The 21152-nt window shown below is 48.8% G+C and overlaps 1 protein-coding gene across 1 annotated transcript; it reads left to right on the top strand.

Moving 5' to 3' along the window:
- Nucleotides 1-223: 223 nt before the first annotated feature.
- MAJIN (membrane anchored junction protein) lies at nt 224-19174 on the top strand. The gene is made up of 7 exons (XM_056131565.1): nt 224-324; nt 2825-2882; nt 8559-8638; nt 11202-11265; nt 17076-17148; nt 18504-18621; nt 19129-19174. Exons 1-7 carry the CDS (start codon nt 224-226, stop codon nt 19172-19174), a joined length of 540 nt encoding a protein of 179 aa, XP_055987540.1.
- The last annotated feature ends 1978 nt before the right edge of the window (nt 19175-21152 follow it).

Genomic DNA, 21152 nt, shown 5'->3' with positions numbered 1-21152 from the left:
CCCACACACATATCTACTTCCTATGCAGGTAGAATAGTGCAGGTGGTGATTTAATAACAGAACTGAGCCTGGTATGTAAACAGTGGTGCTGAGCGTCTGACATTTTACTCATGCAGAAATACTAAAGATGGGGTAGGCTCTCTTTCCATATGTAAAGAGCTATCTTTAATTTTTTCTAATTCTTTAACATTTCTACTTTTATTTAGGCTGTCATTTGGACACAATGAGTTTAAAACCCTTTACCTACCCATTTCCAGAGACAAGATTTCTTCATGCAGGACCCAATGTTTATAAATTCAAAATCAGATATGGCAACAACATCAGGTAATTTTAAAGCCAGGAGCCAAGATTTTGCAAATACATATTAGAGGCTTCCCATAAGTTATCTCTTCTGCGTCTTCACCTAGCCCAGAAGACTTGGTGAAGTAGCACCTGGGAGAACTAGTATTTTATATTCTGTAGATATATTTTCTGCACTATAAGTTTTAGAATTAGTGATGGCAAATCTTTGTGGATAATGGTTCTCAAAAAGATTTTTATATCAGAATTCCTTTACACTCAAAATTATTGAGACTCACAAATGTTTTTGACCATAATACCTAACAATGTTTATGAAATAGAAAACTGAAAAATTAAAATATCATAATTATTTTAATAGATTGTAATGTATTATATATAATTACATTAAATATTGGCAAGTGGTATATCAAAATAACTATTGCTTAATGAGAAGATTGGCATTGTTTCCTAAGATTTACCCCAGAATTCAAGAATGATTCAACATGTAGCACTGTAGCACTGTCCTCCCATTGTTCATCAATTTGCTCTAGTGGGCCCAGTAACGTCTCATTGTGAGATTTGTTATTACTATGTTTGGCATATCGAATACGTCACGGGTAGCTTGCCAGGCTTTGCCATGTGGGCGGGATACTCTTGGTAGCTTGCCGGGCTCTCTGAGAGAGGCGGAGGAATCGAATCTGGGTCGACCAGGTCAGCTGCATGCAAGGCAAACGCCCTACCCACTGTGCTATTGCTCCAGCCCTGTAAAAACATGTAAAACATATATAAAACATTTTCACATGTAAAACATATATAAAATATATATAACATATAAAACATATTGGGGCCAGAGTGATAGTACAGTGGGTAGGGCGTTTACCTTGCACGTGACCGACCTGGGTTTGATCCCTGCCATCCCAAATGGTTCTCCCCAGCACCGCCAGGAATAATTCCTGAGCATCACTGGGTGTGACCCAAAAAAGAAAAAAAAAACCCATATAATAGGGCCCAGGAACATAACTGTTGTGGTACATGGGTTTGGCCCCTGGTACCACATGGCCCCTGCAGCACCTGTTGGTGTGGCTGCTTCAATGCATTCTTAAAAGGGTGGGCCAGAGAGAGAGAGAGAGAGAGAGAGAGAGAGAGAGCGCTGAATGGGCTGGAGTGCATACTTTGCATGCAAGAGGCCTGGATTTGATCCCCAGCATCACACGGTTCCCCAAGCACTGCCAGAAGTGACCCCTGAACACCACTGGGTGTGACGAAAAAAGAGAAAGAACAAAAATCCTGCTCAGAGTAAAAGACTTCTGGGGCCTAAGAGATAGTATAGCAGGTAGGGTGCTTGCCTTGCATGCTGCCAGTCAAGGTTATATTCCTGCACTCCAGATGGTCTCCTGAGCATTGCTGGGTGTGACCCTAAAACAAAAATGAAAACAAAAAAAAAACTGCACTGTGGGTCAGAGAGATAGCTATAAACCTTGCATGTGTGAGGTCCTAGGTTTAATCCCCTGTACCACACACACACAAAACAAATAAAAATACACACACGCAACCAATAATACTGATCAATAAACTTAGCTCAGTTGCAGGATGCAAGCAAAAATCAGTTAAATTTGTATACATGGGCAGTAGTCTGAAATGAAAATTAATAGACAATTTCATTTACAATAGCATTTTTTAAAAGCTGCTTAGCAAAAAATGTTTAAATTTTTATTCAAGAGATACAAGATTTGTACAATAAACACTGTAGCACTGTAGCACTGTCCTCCCATTGTTCATCATCGATTTGCCTGAGCGGGCCCAGTAACGTCTCCATTGTGAGACTTGTTGTTACTGTGTTTGGCATATCAGATACGTCACAGGTAGCTTGCCAGGCTTTGCCATGCAGGCAAGATACTCTGGTAGCTTGCCGGGCTCTCCTAGAGGGGTGAAGGAATCGAACCCTGGTCGGCTGGGCCGGCCGCGTGCAAGGCAAATGCCCTCTCCGCTGTGCTATCTCTTCAGCCCTCAGTAAACACTACTGAATTAATTAAGGAATATCTAATTAGATATTCCTGGAGCGATAGCACAGCGGTAGGGCGTTTGCCTTGCACGCAGCCAACATGGCCGACCCGAGTTCGATTCCTCCGCCCCTCTCGGAGAGCCCGGCAAGCTACCGAGAGTATCTCGCCCGCACGGCAGAGCCTGGCAAGCACCCCGTGATGTATTCGATATGCCAAACACAGTAACAACAAAGTCTCCAATGGAGACGTTTCTGGGCCCGCTCGAGTAAACCGATGATCAACGGGAGGACCTTTACTTTTACTTTTTACCTAATTAGATAGAAAGATGATTATATTCATGAATTAGAAGATAGAGTGCATAAAATATATCTAGTGGAAAAGGTATAGCCTTGGACCAGCTCACACTATGTAGGTGACCACTTTTTCCCGAGCACTGGACTAACCTCCACAACTGTGAGTCATGTTTCTTTTCTCAGTTGCTGAGTGCTTTATAGAGTCCTGCTGTCAAATTCTTACATATCTCTTGTCTGTTTATCTTCTAGAGGAGAAGAGATAGAAAATAAGGAAATCATTTTTCAGGAGCTGGAGGTAAGAAAAGAAGCAACTTCTGGGAAAGTTCTTCTTTTAGCCAAAGGTGTGTCCATATCCAGATTTTAATTATTTCCTACAAACTGAGTCACACCCTCCACTTGATTACTTAACTTCTCCCTGCCATATTTCCTCTGCAAAAAAAAAAAAAAAGAAAAAAGTTGCTATTTTTCTAGGGAAACTTAAAGCCTGGATTCTTTTCTCTGTTCTCCAGCTGAAGAGTCAGCACCTTTGAATCTGAGAGTTATTTTCTTTCTACCAAGTTCCCAGTCCTGACAGCTCTTTTGTGGTGGCTTCTGGAAGACTGCCGCTTCCCGGGCTCTGGGAAAATTCACCGGCCCAACCACTGCCTAATACTTGACGTTCAGGAAACTCAACTGTAAATACACAGACAGGACTGCTGTGTCTTCATTTTAATTGAAAACATTTGCAATTACTTTATTCCCACTAGTTTTCTTTCCTACCCTACTCCTGTAATTTAGGCTCTCCCACAGAAAACAAGAACGAGTACACTGGCACACTGGGAAGTTGAGTTCTGGGTGCTGGTTCTGGATTCCAGTCCTGACTGAACTACTCACTAGCTCTGTGACCCTCAGGAAGAAATTTCTCTCTCTGGATCTTATTTTCCCATTCATACAAGGGGAGGCTGAAGTTAGTTTAGTCTTTTTCTAGACTTACAATTGAATGATTTATGAGTGTTATGATTTGTAAAGACGTAAGATGCCACATTTAAAAGTATTAGATTACCTTTTTTAATTCATAAATACAAAGCCCTCTGAGAACAAAAATCTAAGTCATTATCTTAAAGGTACCTATGGTTCTTTGTCTAAGTGTTGAAAACATATTAAGCTCTTGCAGGACAGGGGCTGGAGCGATAGTAGAGCAGGTAGGAGGTTTGTCTTGCGCGAGGTCAACCTGGATTCGATCCTGGCATCCCATATGGACCTCTGAGCACTGCCAGGAATAATTTCTGAGCCAGGAATCACCCCTGAGCATTGCTGGATGTGCCCCAAAAAGCAAAATAATTAAAAAAAATTAAAAAGATCTTGCAGGGCAACAGAAACGTTGTAGATAACGGTAATTTTTACTGTAGGACCATATAGGGCTGGAGCGATAGCACAGCAAGTAGGGCGTTTGCCTTGCACATGGCCGACCCGGGTTCGATTCCTCTGTCCCTCGGAGAGCCCAGCAAGCTACCGAGAGTATCCTGCCTGCACAGCAGAGCCTGGCAAGCTCCCCGTGGCATATTCGATATGCCAAAAACAGTAACAAGTCTCACAATGGAGACATTACTGGTGCCTTGAGTATGGCACTTTCTTAAAAATCTCAGGGCTAGGATGGAGACGTTACTGGGGCCTGCTCGAAGCAATCGACGAATAACAGGATGGTCGTGATCGTGATTGTGTTTAATTATAACCAGCTCGGATTCGGTCAATGCACCTGTGTGGTCCCCTAAGCACCCTGCACCCCATATGGTCCCCTAAATCCACAAGAAGCGATCCCTGAGACAGCCAGAAGTGAGCACTGAGAACTGCTCGGTGTGTCCCGACCCCTGCCAAAGAAAAGAATATAACGTAGGTAAATTGGGGACTAATAAGTGAATATTTTTATGTATTTATTTTGGTTTTGGGGCTACATCTGGTGGTGCTCAGAGCTTACTCCCGGTTCTACGCTCAGGGATCAGTCCTGCAACCATATGTGGTATGAAGAGTCAATCCAATCAACCAAATCCAGTTGAATATAAGGCAAGCACCTCACACCCTGTACTGTCTCTCCTTAAGAATAAAAGTTTAAAAAATTGATGACATTTTTTGGTTTGGGGACCACACCTGGTGATGTTTAAGGGCCATCTCTGTTAAGGTGCTCAGGGAACCAGGTGGATGCCAGGGAACTCCAGGTCTTCTAAATGCCTTTGAGCTATCTTCCCAACCTTAAAGGAAATGTTTTAACTTAAGCAGAAGCAAATAACTATCAGCAAAAGGAGTTTCTTGAGCACCAGTGGTTCTTGAAAGCTACTCCTAGCTCAGTGCCTGGGGAATCTAGATCCCAGGGCTCTAGCATACGAAATATATTGTCCAGCCCTCATGCTGGTTTCCTGGCCCTGACGTACATTACTCTTCCATTCAACATACTTTTATTGAGAGCCTCTCATTATAGATCTCATAGAGGGATGCTGAGATAAACAGGTATCTAGTCACCACAAGAAGTTCTCTCATAAGGGCTGAGAGATAGTACAGCAGGGAGAGCACTTGCCCAACATGCGGCCAACCCAGGTTCCATCCCCAGCATCCCATATGGTCCCCAAAACACCGGCAGGAGTGATTCCCAAGTTCAGAGCCAACAGTAATCCCTGAGCATTGCCAGGTGTGGATCCAAAACAAACAAAATCTTCTTTTCCTGGTAAGGAAAATACCATGACACAGAGCCTAGGAAGATAGATTTGGGGTCAGAGGTGCTTGATTTGTATGTGTGGAATCCTGATTTGGTCCCTGACACTACATGTCCCTCCCAGCACTTCTAGGTATGATTATGGTAGCCCAAGCACTACCGGTGTGACTCTGGTGATCCCCAGCACCACAGCCTGAGCAGCACCATATCAAGGCCTAGTTATGGTGCTGGGTGTTACTAGGAATCATCCCCAGCGCCCCCCCCCCCAGCACTGTTTGGGAGGCCCTGAAAATAAAACCAAAACTGCTTATGTACATCGAATATCATTAAAGGCCTATTGTTAACTCTCATGAAGCACTTACGAAATTAATTACATCTTGGGAAATCAGAGAAAACTTTCTGGAAGAGATGCTTTTTGAACTATACCTTAAAGGGTAAGATAGGGGGGCTGGAGAGATAGCACAGTGGGTAGGGCATTTGCCTTGCCCGCGGCCAACCCGGGTTCGATTCCCAGCATCCCATATGGTCCCCTGAGCACCACCAGGAGTAACTCCTGAGTGCAGAGCCAGGAGTAACCCCTGTGCATCGCCAGGTGTGACCCAAAAAGCAAAAAAAATAAAAATTTTTAAAAAAGGGTAAGATAGGATTTGGACATGCCAATAGGCGGAAAGGGCATTTCAAACAGAGGGAACAGTTTAGGCAAATGCATAAAAATGGAGAAACAGAAAGCACATTTCAGAGAAGAGCAAATAGTTCGGCTTTAATAAAATATAGGGTCCTTGAAGAGCAGTGACAGATATTTCTACACTAAGTAGCAAGACTGCCTAAGACAAGACAGTGTAAAAGTCATTTCCAATATTTTTTTCAGGATTCCATCCGTGTTGTCTTGGGGAACTTGGATAATCTGCAGCCATTTGCCACAGAACACTTTGTTGTATTTCCCTGTATCCTTTTTTTCCAGACGTAAATGAACCATAACTCACATTGTAGATTCAAACGGAAGCAACAGACCCATAGGCACTTGTTTTGGTTCTGGTGTGTGTGTGTGTGTGTGTGTGTGTGTGTGTGTGTGTGTGTGTGACATGTTTTCTTTGGGACCTCCCCAGAAGTTCTTGAGAAAATTGGGGCTTGGAGAGATATTCTTGGGAAAATCAACACGGGGAGGTTCTGGGGAAGCCATGCAGTTTTTGGAATCAAACCCAGGACTTTGCACATTTCAGACAGGTACCTCAATCCTTTGAGCCATCTCCATAAACCCATCCGTAGACAGTTTGGAGGTTAAGTCAGGGAAAGTAGAGAGCCTTATTATTAAAATAGTATTCCTGAGAGATAGCACAGCAGATAGGATGCTTAGCTTGCATGAGGCTGACACAGGTTTGCTTCCTGGAGTCCCGTATGGTCCTCTGAGCACCTCCAAGAGTAATTCTTGAGCGCAGAACCAAAAGTAACCCCTGAGCATTACTGAGTGTGGCCCAAAAACAACAACGATCACGATCACGACCATCCTGTTATTCGTCGATTGCCTTGAGCAGGCCCCAGTAACGTCTCCTTTGTCCTAGCCCTGAGATTTTTTTAAAAAGTTCCATATTCAAGGCTCTTTCAGAGTTAGGAGAATGAGACCCATCATTGTTACTGGTATTTGGCATATTGGGTACGCCATGGGGAGTTTGCCAGACTCTGCCGTGTGGGCAGGTTACATTCGGTAGCCTGCCAGTTTGTCCAAAGTAGGAATGAGATAATAAGATGTCACACGGGCGCGAATGTGGCCGCGTGATTCCGGGAGCTGGGTTTTATAGTCTCTGAGTCTTGTCCGTTGATGGGATTACACGGTGCCAGGGGGCCAGTTGGTGGGTGTGACCCCCACCATCTGGAATTTGGAGGATCTGGGTGGAGGATGCTCAGCCCCGATCTGAGTAGGCTTGGAGATCTCAGTCCCGGGACCCGCATGCCTCTGTTCCTCTGCCAGTACCTTCATGTGTGCAGAGAGTGGGAAAAACAACAACAATAAAAAATAGTATTCTGTTTCTTTCCTAACCATTTTCCAGATAAAAGCAAATGGGAAAGAGTGTCCCACCTGAAATTCAGACATGGGGAAGTTGCCTTGGTCCCCTACCCCTTTGTTTTTACTCTCTATGTGGAGACGAAATGGTTTCATGAAAACCTGTCACCTGGTAAGTAGAATGACGTGAGTACAGGCAGCATAGATGAAGAGTGGGAAGACTAAACACCGTGGGTTATCAGTGTAAGCTGAATATAGCAAAATGATTAGCCAGATTTCAGGAGCCAACCACCACATGAGGCTGCCTGCTTTAATCCTGGTGTCTGCCACTTAATAGCTTTGTGACCCAAGAAAAATTATTTAATCTTTCTGTGCTACTTAGTGACATGGTAGAAAACAATATTATCTATCTCACTGGGTTGTTAAAAGGATTATGTATATAAATAGTGAGAGGTGAAAAGCATAAAGGCTGACGGTAATCACTCCGTGAAAGATCTGGTTCTATAAATACTTCCTCTCATTTTAGAGTAATCGTTGACTTTCTACTCCTGAGTGGTTATCTTAAAGGTGTCACCCCATTTGTTGCTCTCTGAGGGCCATTACTATTTTTCCTCAAAGAAATAAATGGATACCCACCTTGCTTCAAAATACTTCTTCATTTGTCACTAATGCTGGAAATTTTACTTTCTCATAGAAGGGATCAGCCCCATTAAGCAGCTTGTCATATAAGAGGATAGTGTGAGTCAAACCCTTTCCACTTGTGAAAAGAGGCAAATTGGAAATAGTTAAAGATACTGAGCTTCTAAGAAAAATGGTGCCCAGTCCAGGGGAGAAGCACAGACACTGGTTTTGTCTAGACCAATTTTGAGAACTAAATGGTAGCCTGAAATTCAACTGAGACAGAATTTTGATCCATTACAACAGTCAAATTTATTTTTCTAGGGAAACCAGGAAGTAACAAATCTCTTGAGTTGGTAAGTTTGCCTTTTCTGTACAATCAAAATCGCCTCCTAATATCCAAACAAGTCCAGCTCTTGTCTCTTCTTACTGTGTCCCTTAGTTGCTGCCTAGGTAGGATGGGAATTGTCTGAGACCATATTCCCACCCCACCCCCTACCCCTGACTAGATTTCTGAGACTGTCTTTAACAGAATATATATTCTCACTTGCACTGCGGGTGTTAAGAGTTGCCTTTGGCAATTAAACATGGGGAGTTTTCATCACTATTGCCATATGAACTGTGAGCAACTCTGGCAAAGGAGGCTTAAGAAAGCTGCTTCCTCTCTGAAGGCCTTCCCTGAGAGGAAAGAAGTGCATGCCACGATGAGGAAACGGAAGCACATGGAAACGCCCAACTCCCCCAGGAGGCGAAGTCTGGACAGGTCAGTGGGGTGAGGAGAGAGACCAAGTCCTGAATTCTCCTTGGATTTTGCCAGCTATGGTGCTGATCAAGTCTTATTCCTAGGCAAGTTCTTCTTCTTCTTTTTTTTTTCTTTTTGGGTCACACCCAGCAATGCACAGAGGTTACTCCTGGATCATGCACTCAGGAATTACTCCTGGCAGTGCTCGGGGGACCATATGGGATGCTGGGAATTGAACCCGGGTCGGCCACGTGCAAGGCAAACGCCCTACCTGCTGTGCTATTGCTCCAGCCTCCCTAGGCAAGTTCGTTCTTCCTTGGTGGTATTTGGTATCTGCCTATTGCCATGGATGGATGAAGGGAAGGAAGCCAGTTGCTGCTTGCAATTGACTGAGCACTTCCTCAGCAGTGCTGGAGTCCTCTGTTCATCAGGATGAAGGACGAGAATAAATGCCATCAAATCTCGAACATTACATCCAACAATTTTTGTTTTGTTTTGTTTTGTTTGCTCGAGCGGGCCCAGTAACGTCTCCATTGGAGACTTTGTTGTTACTGTGTCTGGCATATCAAATACTCTCGGTAGCTTGCCGGGCTCTCCGAGAGGGGCGGAGGAATCGAACTCGGGTCGGCAATAGTTGGCCGCTTGTAAGGCAAACGCCCTACCCGCTGTGCTATCGCTCCAGTTTTGTTTGGGGGGTGCCATACCCAGCTATGCTCAGGGGTTAACTCCTGGCTCTGCACTTAGGAATCACTCCTTATAGTGCTTAGGGGACGATATGGGATGTCGGGGATCAAACTGGCAGCCAAGTGCTTTCCCCACTGCACTGTATTGTATCTCCAGCCCTGAAATCCAAATCATGTTTAAGTTCATTTTTAATTGTACCTTAGGTAACATTGTTACAATAATGTTAACATATATTGTATATATGTATACAAAGTTATCACACTTAACCAGTGCCAAAATGGATGCAACACTTTTTTTTTTTTTTTGCTTTTTGGGTCACACCCAGCGATGCTCAGGGGTTATTCCTGGCTCTGCACTCAGGAATTACTCCTGGCGGTGCTTGGGGGACCATATGGGATGCCGGGGATCGAACCCAGGTTGGCCGCGTGCAAGGCAAACGCCCTACCCGCTGTGCTATTGCTCCGGCCCCAATGCAACACATTTTTAATAAATACTTGCTAAGTAAGTCCTATCAGAAAATATAATCAGGGGCCAGAGCAATAGTAGGGTATTTGCCTTGTATGTGGCCGACTTGAGTTCAATCCCTGGCATTCCGTATGGTTCCCCCAAAGCCCGTCCCAAGTAATTCCTGAGTCCAGAGCTGGAGTAACCCCTGAGAATGCTGGGTGTGGCACAAAAGCAAAAAATTTCTTATAAAGGAAGGAAGAAAGAAAATATAGTCAGAAGGCATGAGTTAGTAAGTTCCAGAATATTAAATAAGGGCATAGAGAACCCCACCAAAAAGTGAGAGCAGATAAGACATAATTCTGTTTTACCTAGCCAGCTGTAAGTTTTTGGAACTCTATGTTAGAGACAGTTGAGCTAGAATATGAGTCTGTGCGCGAGGTCTGTCTCAGAAGGTGTGGCCCAGCAGGATGGTACCTGTCTTGCATGTACAAGACCCTTGCTGTGACCCTTAAAGCTGCTAAACAAATAAATAATAAGGTACGTGTCCTTTGTTAGACGAGATGCTGTGATATTCGAAGGAATCGTGTGCGTGTGTGTGTGTGTGTGTGTTAATCATCAATAAAATGCTGATGTTATTGGGGCCGGAGCAATAGTACTGCAGGTAGGGTGTTTGTCTTGCATGCCACCAACCCGGGTTCAATCCCTGGCATCCCATATGGTCTCCCAAGCACCTCCAGGAGTAATTCCTGAGTGCAGAGCCAAGAATAACCCCAGATCATCGCTGGGTATGGCCCAAAAAGAAAAAAAAATTCTTACATTACTGTTGTAATTCTCTGTCAGAAATAGAATCAGTCAATAAGTCAGTCACTCTTGTTAGCACTCGGTGGGCACTACTGGAGTAATCCAGACTCACCTGCCTGGTTTCAGTCCAGGTTTACAGTGAGCAGCTGTCCTTTTCCTGGGACCGCGGGGTGGTGCCCCCGAGATGTACAGGATGAGTGAGGGTCGACCATGAGGCAGCTGTACCCCTGCGGCCTCCAGTTGCATGTATCGGTGAAGAGTTTGAAAACTTTCCATGGCAGATGGATGCACAGAGGTGTGAAGCTCAACTCATTTCTTTCAGCCAAATTTTCCATGGAAATGAGGCCTCATTTTTTTTTCTTTTCTCCAGGTTTTGATGCACAATTGATTTTTAAAAATTAAATATCTGCTATGAATCACACTTTCTCTTCTTTCAATCCCTAGGTAGCTAAATGTCTCAATTTTGGATTCTCTTGTGAATCAGAGCAGCACCCAAAGAGAATTTGGCCCCACAATTTATTCTGCAGGCCAGGAGTGGTATAAAAATAGCCAACCTGCTGAAATATTCATTTGGGCTACATTTGCTTGAATGTGGTAATGTTGCTGCTGCCAGTAATATTTCCTGGGCTTTCTCCCCCCACCCCCACCTTAGGGCGACGATGGGAACTTCCAGCCACGGACCCAGCAGAAAGAAGCCCCTAATGGAAAGCAAGAGGGTAAGCACCAGGGTGGAGGCGGGGGCTGGTGGCTCTTCCTGCCCTGCTGCTACCAGTCTGGATTGCTGGTCCTAGAATTACATCTTGGTCCTAAGTACAAAATGAATCAACTGAATTCATTCTCAGGTTTCTTCCGAGCATATCCGGCCATTCCACCCTGGCCACGGTCCCTCCCTAAAGTAGCTGCAGTATTTGTATATCTATGAGCCCTTTTGTTAGAGGATTCTCCTCTCTCTACTTCGAAAGCTGCTGCTTATTCTCTGAAGTGGAGATAAGGAAATAGATCTGTATTGAATTGAGGTAGATTCCAGTGTAGAATTTTCTCCTTAGCTTATTTTTGCTTGTTTTGGTGCTCCCGGTTTGGGTCAGGGCGACAGGGACTGAAGCCAGGTTTCTGTATGTAAAACATTTGCTTCTGGGGCTGGAGTGATAGCACAGCACAGCGGGTAGGGCATTTGCCTTGCACGCGGTCGACCTGGGTTCGATTCCCAGCATCCCATAGGGGTCCCCTGAGCACTGCCAGGAGTAATTCCTGAGTGCAGAACCAGGAGTAACCCCTGAGCATCGCCGAGTGTGACCCAAAAAGAAAAAAAAATTCGCTCTGGCCCTTTGAGCCTTCTCCCCAGCCTGAAAGCATCTAGTTTCACTGTGTGCTAGGCACGGAGCAATCGGGTGGAGAAAATGTCACCTACAGTATTGCTGAGCTGCCCCATAGTATTTGATGGGGGGTGTGGAGGTGGTATTCCCCATTTAGGTCTTCATATACCTGCTCATCCATTTCATTCCCACCCTTCTTTGTTAAAAAATTCTATTATTTTGGTTTTGGGGCCACACCTGGCAGTGCTTAGGGGTTACTCCTGGCTCTGTGCTCAGGAATCACTTCTGGCAGTGCTTAGGGGACTATATGGAATGCTGGAGGGTTGGCCACGTGCAAATCAAGTATTCTACCCGGTGTGCTATCGCTCCGGCCCCCGTTGCTTTATATAACTCGGATTCCTGTCTTTTTCTTCTCTTTTTCTTCGGGGGGATGGGGGGGTATACCAACAGATGCTCACGGTTACTCCTGGCTCTGCACTCAGGGATAGCTCCTGGCGGTGCTCAGGGGATCATATGGGATGCCAGGGATCGAACAAGGCAAATGCCCTCCCCGCTGCACTGTCCCTCCCCTGTCTTAGTCTTCTGTATCTCTCCAAAGTGGCTTTCACCTTAAGTACCCGAATACCCAGAGCTGCCTCCCTACCTTGCCAGGACATGCTGAGTTTTCAAGTATTGACATACGCTTTCATGTCACAGACTTTGATTTCACATGTGCAGTGTGCCCAATACACAGATAGCGCACACGCCCCCCGAAAAGGCCGACTAGGAGGTCCCGGTTTCCTAAGGGAAGGAAGGCCCAACACATGCGCCGTGGCTTCAGCTCTGGGCCCAGAGTAATTTCTGATGACTGTCCTGTGTATAGGAATAAAGGAAGCACAGGGGGCAGTGGATCCAGGAAGGAGAACCTCACCCAGACCCAGTGTCACGGGAGGGTTCCAGAGTCACTCAGAGCTCTGGCCAAGAGGAAGGAGTCTGGGCCTTTCGGTGACTGCCAGCCAGGACTCTTGGGCCTTAGCGCAGAGTTGAGAAAGGTCCCTAGAGATGCTGGCAAGGGACGATCTCGAAGGCCCTGAGGCCGCCTTCAAGAGATCATGGGAGGTGCCGGAAACATTTTAAGTAGCAGAGGGAAGTGATTTTCATTTATTAGTATTTTGTTCTTGGTTTGGAGTCACACCCAGCGACGCTCAGGGTCCTGGCTCTGCACTCAGAAAGGACTCCTGGCAGTGCTCCAGGGACCATATGGGTAATGGGGGTTGAACTCAGGTTCCCTACCTGCTGTACTATCGCTCCAGCCCCATGTGATCCTCATTTCTAAACAATAATTTTCCTATTTGCAAAGCGTTATCTTAGGTGCTAGGGTACCTATCGTAGGTGAACGCTGCTATCTTCCTTCCAGGAGCTAATTAGTTGGGGGAAGAGTGAACTTCTAGGCTTCTATAGGCAGGTCAGGGTAAGGATTTCGTCTGCCGTGACTTGCTGACACATTGGTGATTTTAGACACACAGCTACCCTGTTCTATACTCCCATCATTTATCTGGGGGAGAAGAAGAAACTGAAAAGTACAAGAAACTAAAAAGTACACGAAGCTCTGGAGAACAAAGCCGCTTTATAAAACCAAGATAATTACTATTAAAGGAACATTTCCCTCACTCTCTACCTATTCTTAGTTTGACACACCGTCTCCCTCAGGAACAGTACCCACAGCTTCTTACCCAACATAATTACCTTTCAACCCGATACTTGCTTGGTTTAGAAAAACTCTGGGGTGGGGGGGAGAAAGAAGCATGTTTATTGATTTTGACTCAAAGCCCGAAGACCGTCTTCTCCATACAGCCTGTTCCAGGGAGAGGATTTCTCCTAAATTAGAGCGATCACAGTGTCTCTCAGTATAAGTCACTGGAGCTAGAAAGATTGAATTTGCTTCTGTGGTCCAAATGCAGAATGTTTTCTCTCCCCACCGGGGGCGGGGGTAGGGGGGAAGCAAGGGGTCAGAACCCAGTCAGTGTGGATTGCGCATGTCTGAACACATGTGAGCCCGTGCAGGGCAGGCCCAGATGAACCCACACATGAGTGAATGTGATCTGTGTCCTCAGAGATGTTTGGGGAGAATGCAGCCAGCCTGTGCTCTGTTGCTCCAGCTCCCAGGCCCAGAGCTCCAGTCTTTGGAAGGAGAGAAAATGGGGAAGAGGGCCTGGATAGGGTGGGTTTGACCCTGGCACCCCATAAGATCCTCAGAGCCCGCCTAGGTCTGATCCCTGAGTGCAGAGCCCCGAATAAGCCCTGAGCATCACTGGGTGTGACCTCAAAACAAATAAACAAAAATGGGGAGAGGAGATAAATGGCCCAGTAGTGAAACAAAGGGGTGTGAGTGTCCCTCTGTGGGCTCCTCTGCTTGACCCGGCTTTCAGAGCCAGCCGCCTCGGGTCAGGGTTTCTGGGAATTTCATGTTGATAGCTCAGTTTTATTTCAGAAATCAGGAACACCCTAACGTTACTGTGGAGAAATGTATCATCTGCGTGATAATACTGACCTATAAACTGGGTGGGGATATCTTTTTTTTTTCCTCTGACATTTGTCTAAGACTCAAGATTTCAGAAGAATACAAAAACTGAATTCTGGGGCTGGAGCGACAGGACAGCAGGGTGGGTATTTGCCTTGCATACAGCCGTCCTGGTTTTGATCCCTGGCATCCCATATGTCCCCCAGGCACCACTAGGAGTGATTCATGAGTACAAAGCCAGGAGTAACCCCTAAGCATCGCTGGGTGTGACCCAAAAAGCAAAAAACCAAAAAACCCAAAAACCTCAATTCTTTTGTAGTGGTGTTTCCCTGGCTCAGAGGTCCACTATGCCTCTGGCCCAGAGCCTTGGCCCTTTGGGTAGATACCTTCATTCGGGCCTGCACTGCCACATGAGCCCTAAGCTACTCTCAATAGATTTGTCAGAGCCTAATACTTTGAAGTTAAAAATCAGAGCAGAGGGCCAGAGAAAGAGCTCAGTGGACCGGAGCGCATGTTTTGCATGCAGAAGGCCTGCAAAAGAGTTTGATCCCCAGTGGCAGCACATGGTCCCCTGTGCTCTGTTCTGGGCACAGAGCCAGAAGGAGCCTCTGAACACCTGGTAAGTGTTTGCCATACGCATGGCCGACCTGGGTTCAATCCCTGGCATCCCCTAGGGTCCCCTGAGCACCACTAGGAATAATTCCTGAGTGCAGATCCAGGAGTAACTCCCGAGCAATGCTGGCATGACCCAAAAAGCCAAAAATAAAGTCAGAGCTGAGTCTTCTACATCTCCTCTCACTTCGTCTAGAAGAGGCCCAAGATGGTTGCCATTCTCCTTCAGAGTTTGCACCGACTTTGATAGGAGTATGACTGAGATGGCCATTTAGGTGATCTGGGATTTGAGGGCTTTCTGGAAAATTCATCTCAGAGATAGGAGGGGGGCTACAATCTGGGCTACAATCTCATTTTGCCATCTGCTTCCCAGACCCACCTTGACAGTCTGTGGTCCCTTCTAAAGAATTCCTTACACACACAGTGGCTCAAGGTACTCTGCAGTTCTGCTGGCTAGCAAGGTTCTGCATGTGAGAGAGATGCCCCTCTAGATTTCCATAGATTGTCCCCCCCAAAAGAAAGGTCTGTTAACAAAACAATAAGAGGTAAAAAGGACGGGCCACAGAGATAGCTCAAAGGACTAGAGGACTAGTGTACATGCTTTATTGTTTGTTTTGTTTTGGGGACCATACCTAATGATGCTCAGGGATTACTCCTGGGTCTTTGCTCAGGAACCACTCCTGGCAGTGCTTGGGCAACCATATGATACTGGGGATCGAACCGGAGTCGGCCGAGTGCAAAGCAAGCGCCCTCCTCACTGTACCATCACTCTGGCCCCTGGTGTACATGCTTTGCATGCCAAAGACCTGAGTTTGATCCCCAGCACTGTGTGGTTCCCCTAAACACCAAGGCAGGAGTCACCCCTGAACTACTGGGTGTGACCCCCAAACAAAAAGTGAAAAGGAATTTTTATAAAGTGGAAGCACGAGGAAAAGTAACCAGATTACATTGCAGCGTGCTGGCTACCTGCGCCGTGTGCGTGCCAAATCCACACCGTGCTCACGTCACGAATGCTCTGTTCTCTCTGACTGTCGCCTCACTCCTGTTCTCACAGCAACACTCACCTGCCAAGGCTTTGTTCAAATATATCTCTCCTTGTGGCGCCTTTCTTGACTCACCAACCTGTCATCCTGTGGATACCCTCAGCGGACTCATGCGCTGGTCCCGTCGCACTCTTACTCTCCTTCCTACATCACTTGACCTCCTAGAGTATACATTTTTTTTTTTGCTTTTTTGGGTCACACCCAGCGACGCACAGGGGTTACTCCTGGCTCCACACTCAGGAATTACCTCTGGCGGTACTCAGGAGACCATATGGGATGCTGGGAATCGAACCCGGGTCGGCCGTGTATAAGGCAAACGCCCTACCCGCTGTGCTATCTCTCCAGCCCCGCATTTTCTCCAGGAAAGGTTCTCTTGATTGTTTCCTTTCTCTTCTCTTCTCTTCCCTTCTTTTCTTTCTCTCTTTCGTTCCTTCCTCCCCACCTACCCACGCATACCCAGCTGTGCTCAGAGTCAGCTCTGTGCTCAGAGGTCACTCCCAGTAGTGCTTGTAGTACCGGGTACACATGCAAAGCCAGTGCTCAGCCCATTGAGCTCTCTGGCCCAAGACCTCCAGATTTCTGTTTGTTTGGGGTTTTTTTTTTGGAGGGTGGGGTAGGGGATACATCTGGTAAATGCCCAGGGGTTCCTCCTAGTTCTGCATCAAGAATCACTCCTGTTGGGCTCAGGGGACCATATGGAATGCCGGGGATCAGACCCAGGAGGCAGGTGCCCTCCCTGCTGCACCATCACTCCAGCCTCCACCTCCTGATTTCTGAAACAAGGTTCTGTCCTTGGCAACAGTTAGTCCATCTGGGATTGTCGGTTAAATCCAGCTTGGTTTCCTGTTGGCTCTTATGGTTCCGAAGGACAGGTTAGGAAGCTGAAAAGGAAAGAGGCCAGTCCAGTGGGAGGAAATGGAGTAGTTACCTGGGCAATCAGAAGCCAGGTCCTAGCACAAACGAGAAATTGGTTCTCTAGCAAATAGCATTCACCTGGCCAGGATGGAAGGGGTTCGTCTCTAAGACTTTTCTTAGTCTTTTTTTTTTTTTTTTATCAGAACAGGGAAAGAAAAACCCAGCAAGCATGGCAGGAGATCCCAGCTTTGGATGTTCCTGTCAGCCAGAAACAGGGTAAGTTCTGAGAAATTCCCATTTATTCTTTAATAATGACTCAAGTGTAGAGCAATGACTTGCATGTGCGAACCTTGGATTAAATACCTAGCGTGACGTGGCTCCCTGAGCTTGGACCTGTCACGGACCCCATAAACAATTCCAAAAGGAAACTTCTCTGATGAGTGGACCCAGTCAGAGCGTTGAGCCTGGTGGCGACGTGCCTTCTCCCCTTGGTCATGCCCGTTGGTCATCTGCTTAACTTGAGCAGTGGAGGCCAGAGGGGGAGGGAGACAAGCCCTCTCATTTCAGGAGTGCGACTCTCGGGACGTTCCCACTGTTTCCAGACATTTCCCTCTGAGATGCTGTTTCACTGAGACCATGGGAGTGACATGCTCCCTGGCGCAGGGGAAGGATGCCTGGAAGCTCTTTCCTCCCGCTCTGGCCATCGTGCTCAGGTTGAAGATACTCAGCGCATGTCGAGGGGGATGCCTTCCTGTTGCCAAGCTCTGACCCAGAATGAAGGTTCAGTGTAGACTGCAGGCACCCCGAGCTGGGAGGGGAGCAGTGAGCTAGGACTGGGGCCCAGGGAAAGTCTCAAGGCCTGACTTTGGAAACCAAGGCACACCAGAACAGTGCTGCCTGCAGCTGAGGGGGAACCTGCCTCCCTCCCTCCCTCCCTCACACCTTCCCTCCCTCCCTCCCTCCCTTCCTCCCTCCCTTCCTTTCTCCCTCCCTCCCTCCCTCTCACCTTCCCTCCCTCCCTCCTTCTCCTTCTCTCCCTCCCTCCCACCTTCCCTCCCTGCCTCCCTCCCTTCCTCCCTCTCTCCCTCCCTCCCTCCCTCCCTTCCTTCCTCCCTCTCTCCCTCCCTCCCTCCCTCCCTTCCTTCCTCCCTCTCTCCCTCCCCCCCTCCCTCCCTCCCTTCCTTCCTTCCTTTCTCCCTCCCTCCCTCCCTCTCCTTTCCTCCCTCCCTCCTCCTTCCCTCCCTCCCTCCCTCCCTCCCTCCCTTCCTTCCTTCCTTCCTTCCTTCCTTCCTTCCTTCCTTCCTTCCTTCCTTCTCCCTCCCCTCTCTTCCCCTCCTCTCTCCTCCTTTTTTCCACCCAGCAGTCCTCAGAGTTTACTCCTGGCTCTGAGCTCAGGGATCCCTCGGTGGTTCCATGGACCAACCTGGGTCAGCCACATTCTTGGTGAGTGCCTCACCTCTCCCCACCCCCCCTTCCCTCCACCATTCTGCCCCCATGTCCTGTCTCCCCAAGAAGATTGACTTGAAGGAGCAGAGCACCGGTGAGAGGCCACCCTCAGTGCATGCCGGCTTCTCCAGCCAAGTGGAAGTCGCCCAAGGCCCAGTGCCCCTGCCTGAGTGCTCTTTTTGCAGATTCCAAGTGGGAGGACAGCCTTGCAGAGCAGGTCAGCCCCCATCTGCAGCAAAACAGTCCCCCTCCACCTCAAGGACCTGCAGAGCCAAGGACGGGCGGCTTCTTCGGGTTTCTCAGGTAAGAGCAGTTCTCTCCTGCATCCCCCAGACCCAGTCTCCTGGGGAATCGGGAAGAGAGAAGCCAGCAGCCCCCTGCAGAAGCTGCTTCCGCAGAGAGGAAGGAAGGGAGTCAACACAATAGTCTTAACTGTGACCGTGGTGAAGATGAGGTCGCATTGCTGTTGACCCAGCCCAGCCCGGCACTGGGGTCAGTTCCCGAATGGTCAGTTCCCACTTGGAATCCAGGCCGGCTCTTGAGTCCTGTTCCTCGGAGGATACTTAGTGAATCCCGACTCTGCCTAGAGCTCAGCCAGCCCATTGCAGTTCCCCCTTGTTCCGCCTCCTGAGCATAATCCAATTTGGGTACCTTTCCTAATGCTGTTCCAGACTCGAATTTCCATGCAGTGGCTCCCCAGAGCAAAAGTGCCCTGGCTAATGGGGCGCTAATGGGACCTGGGAGCGGGCAGGGGTGGGGGGGGAAGGGGGAACCTCTGGAGTCTCAACCTGCTCTGCTTCTTTCCCACAGTTCCCTCTTCCCCTTCCGGTATTTCTTCAGGAAGAGCAGCCAGTGAGCCTGCCATGGGGATGGTCCCATCCCCTCATCCGCTCCAGCGTCCGGAGGGAAGACCTCCATCCTGAGCCCTCTGGGCCCATCCTGCCATTAGCCCCTTTGTAGTGGGATGCTTGCACTTGCTGTTTCCATTTTAAATGCGCACGCACACACACACACACAGACACACACACACACACACACACACACACACACAGTATTTTTTAAACATTTTAGTTGAAAAGTTTTGAGGTCCAGTTTTAGGTCTTCCATATCTAGCACTTAGGGTCCTAACGAAATAAATTATTTTTGAAGTTATTGGTTAAATTCAGTGAAATGGAGAGAGCAGGATAAAGCTTGGGGGGTTGGGGTAGGAACCTGACCGCTGGCCTTCAACAGCCAGGCCTGAGGATCAGGGAACGGGGCCTCGAATGACTCCCCATCCTGGGGCTGGAGAGAGACCCAGCCGGTAGGGCGTCTGCTGTGCATGCAGCCAAACTGGGTCTGTCCCCAGTCCCCCATATGGTTCCCAGAGCCCTTCCAGGCGTGATCCCTGAGCATCTCTGGATGTGGTGCAAAAAAAAAAAAAGACTCCGTGTCTGGTGCTCAGATATCTTCTCTCCTGGTTGCCTCCAATGGCAGCTCTCTAGTAGCAAATATTCACCCCCCTCCGTTCTGTTTGGCTTTGGACTGTGCCACAGATCTGGTGATTGGGAAAATAAGAGGGGGGCAGCTCTGCTTAGCGCCCCCCACCCTCCCGGACCAAGCACCTGAGCTCTAGGCCCAGAATCCCGGGTTTGGATTCTGGTGGCCAGGTGGGATTTAGGGGAATCACATGAGTTCCGAAGCCCTCCGGAGGTGACAGGAGATGTCTGGGAAGAAGTGGCCCTATGGAGCTTGTCTTCCACCGGGGTCAGCAGCGGGAGTGGGGGTCAGCTGTGGGAACAGGCTGGGGGGCGCAGGGGAGGGGAGCTGAGCATGTGGATGGCGGGAACAGCCGCGTGTGGTGAGGCCTTCCCCGACCGTCCCCGAAGTCGCCCATGCTGTGAAGCTGACAGTCCCCTCTGCGAGAAAAGGGGTCAGAGGGGCTGAGCCCCAGCTTTCGAGCAGGCCAGGGGCCAGCCCTGGGGGAGATGGCTCTTGATGACCTCAACCCCACCCCAGCCCTGCAGTCCCCCGCGCATCCCAGCACCACGCGTGGATGGCAGACGTGGGTCTGGTGTGGCCTTCCTCCCTTTCTGTCCAGCCTGGGCTGCCACAGCCGTCAGCGGGGCTCAGAGTTCCTGGCGGATAGCCGAGCGGCTGGAGGGCCTCCCCGCTCTGCTTGGGGCTACAGCCGGGCCCCCCACTACCGAGACACTGAAAGGGAAGCTCCGAAGCCCCTTCAGGACCCCCATTTCTCCTGCCCCTGCTACCAAGCCCCTGAGAAGGCCCCCGCCACTGCTCTCACTGCCCTTGTCCCCGGGGGGACCCTCCTCCATAAGGTGAGGGACAGGCAGGGCTGAGGAAGGCCACGCACCCTGCCCAGGGTCATCCTGCAAGGAAAACCCTCAGCCCAGCCTGCAGTCTGCGGCCCTTTCTTGCCACGCCTCCCGGGAACTCTCCCAGGTGGGCCTCAGGCGGGAGGCAGGCCCGAAAGCTGATCCCCAGGGAGGCGGGGCTCCTGCATGCTGCAGATAAAACCCCAAAACCCTGAGCCCCACGGGTTCCAGGGCTGGAGACCAGCAGGAGGCGCGTTCCCGCGGGGCCTTGGATGCCGTGAGCTGGGCGAGGCGGGATGGGACAGACGAGATGGGACAGACAGGGAGGCGGGTGTCTGTGCTCCCAGGGGGGATCGGGACCCGGCCCATGCACATGCACCAAAGCCAGCCCTGCACATGGGCTGCTGTGCCGGCTCAGCAAACCCCCCCCCCCCCGCCCGGTTCCCTGGGGACACACAGTATTTAAAGGCACCCCCCCACACACACCCCCATCCAGAGACACCATCCGCCTGCCGGGTT

This window comes from Sorex fumeus, unplaced genomic scaffold (assembly GCF_029834395.1).
Source record: "Sorex fumeus unplaced genomic scaffold, SorFum_2.1 ptg000093l, whole genome shotgun sequence".
Classification (NCBI taxonomy): domain Eukaryota; kingdom Metazoa; phylum Chordata; class Mammalia; order Eulipotyphla; family Soricidae; genus Sorex; species Sorex fumeus.
Note: the sequence above shows the minus strand (reverse complement) of the source record. Positions and strands in the feature narration are given on the sequence as shown.

Bases quoted from the DNA above. Each gene is read 5' to 3' on its own strand.
- MAJIN (XM_056131565.1), top strand. From the start codon at position 224: ATGAGTTTAAAACCCTTTACCTACCCATTTCCAGAGACAAGATTTCTT. The intron at 325-2,824 runs GTAATTTTAAAG...TTTATCTTCTAG, and splicing joins AGATATGGCAACAACATCAG to AGGAGAAGAGATAGAAAATA. The intron at 2,883-8,558 runs GCAACTTCTGGG...GCCTTCCCTGAG, and splicing joins AGCTGGAGGTAAGAAAAGAA to AGGAAAGAAGTGCATGCCAC.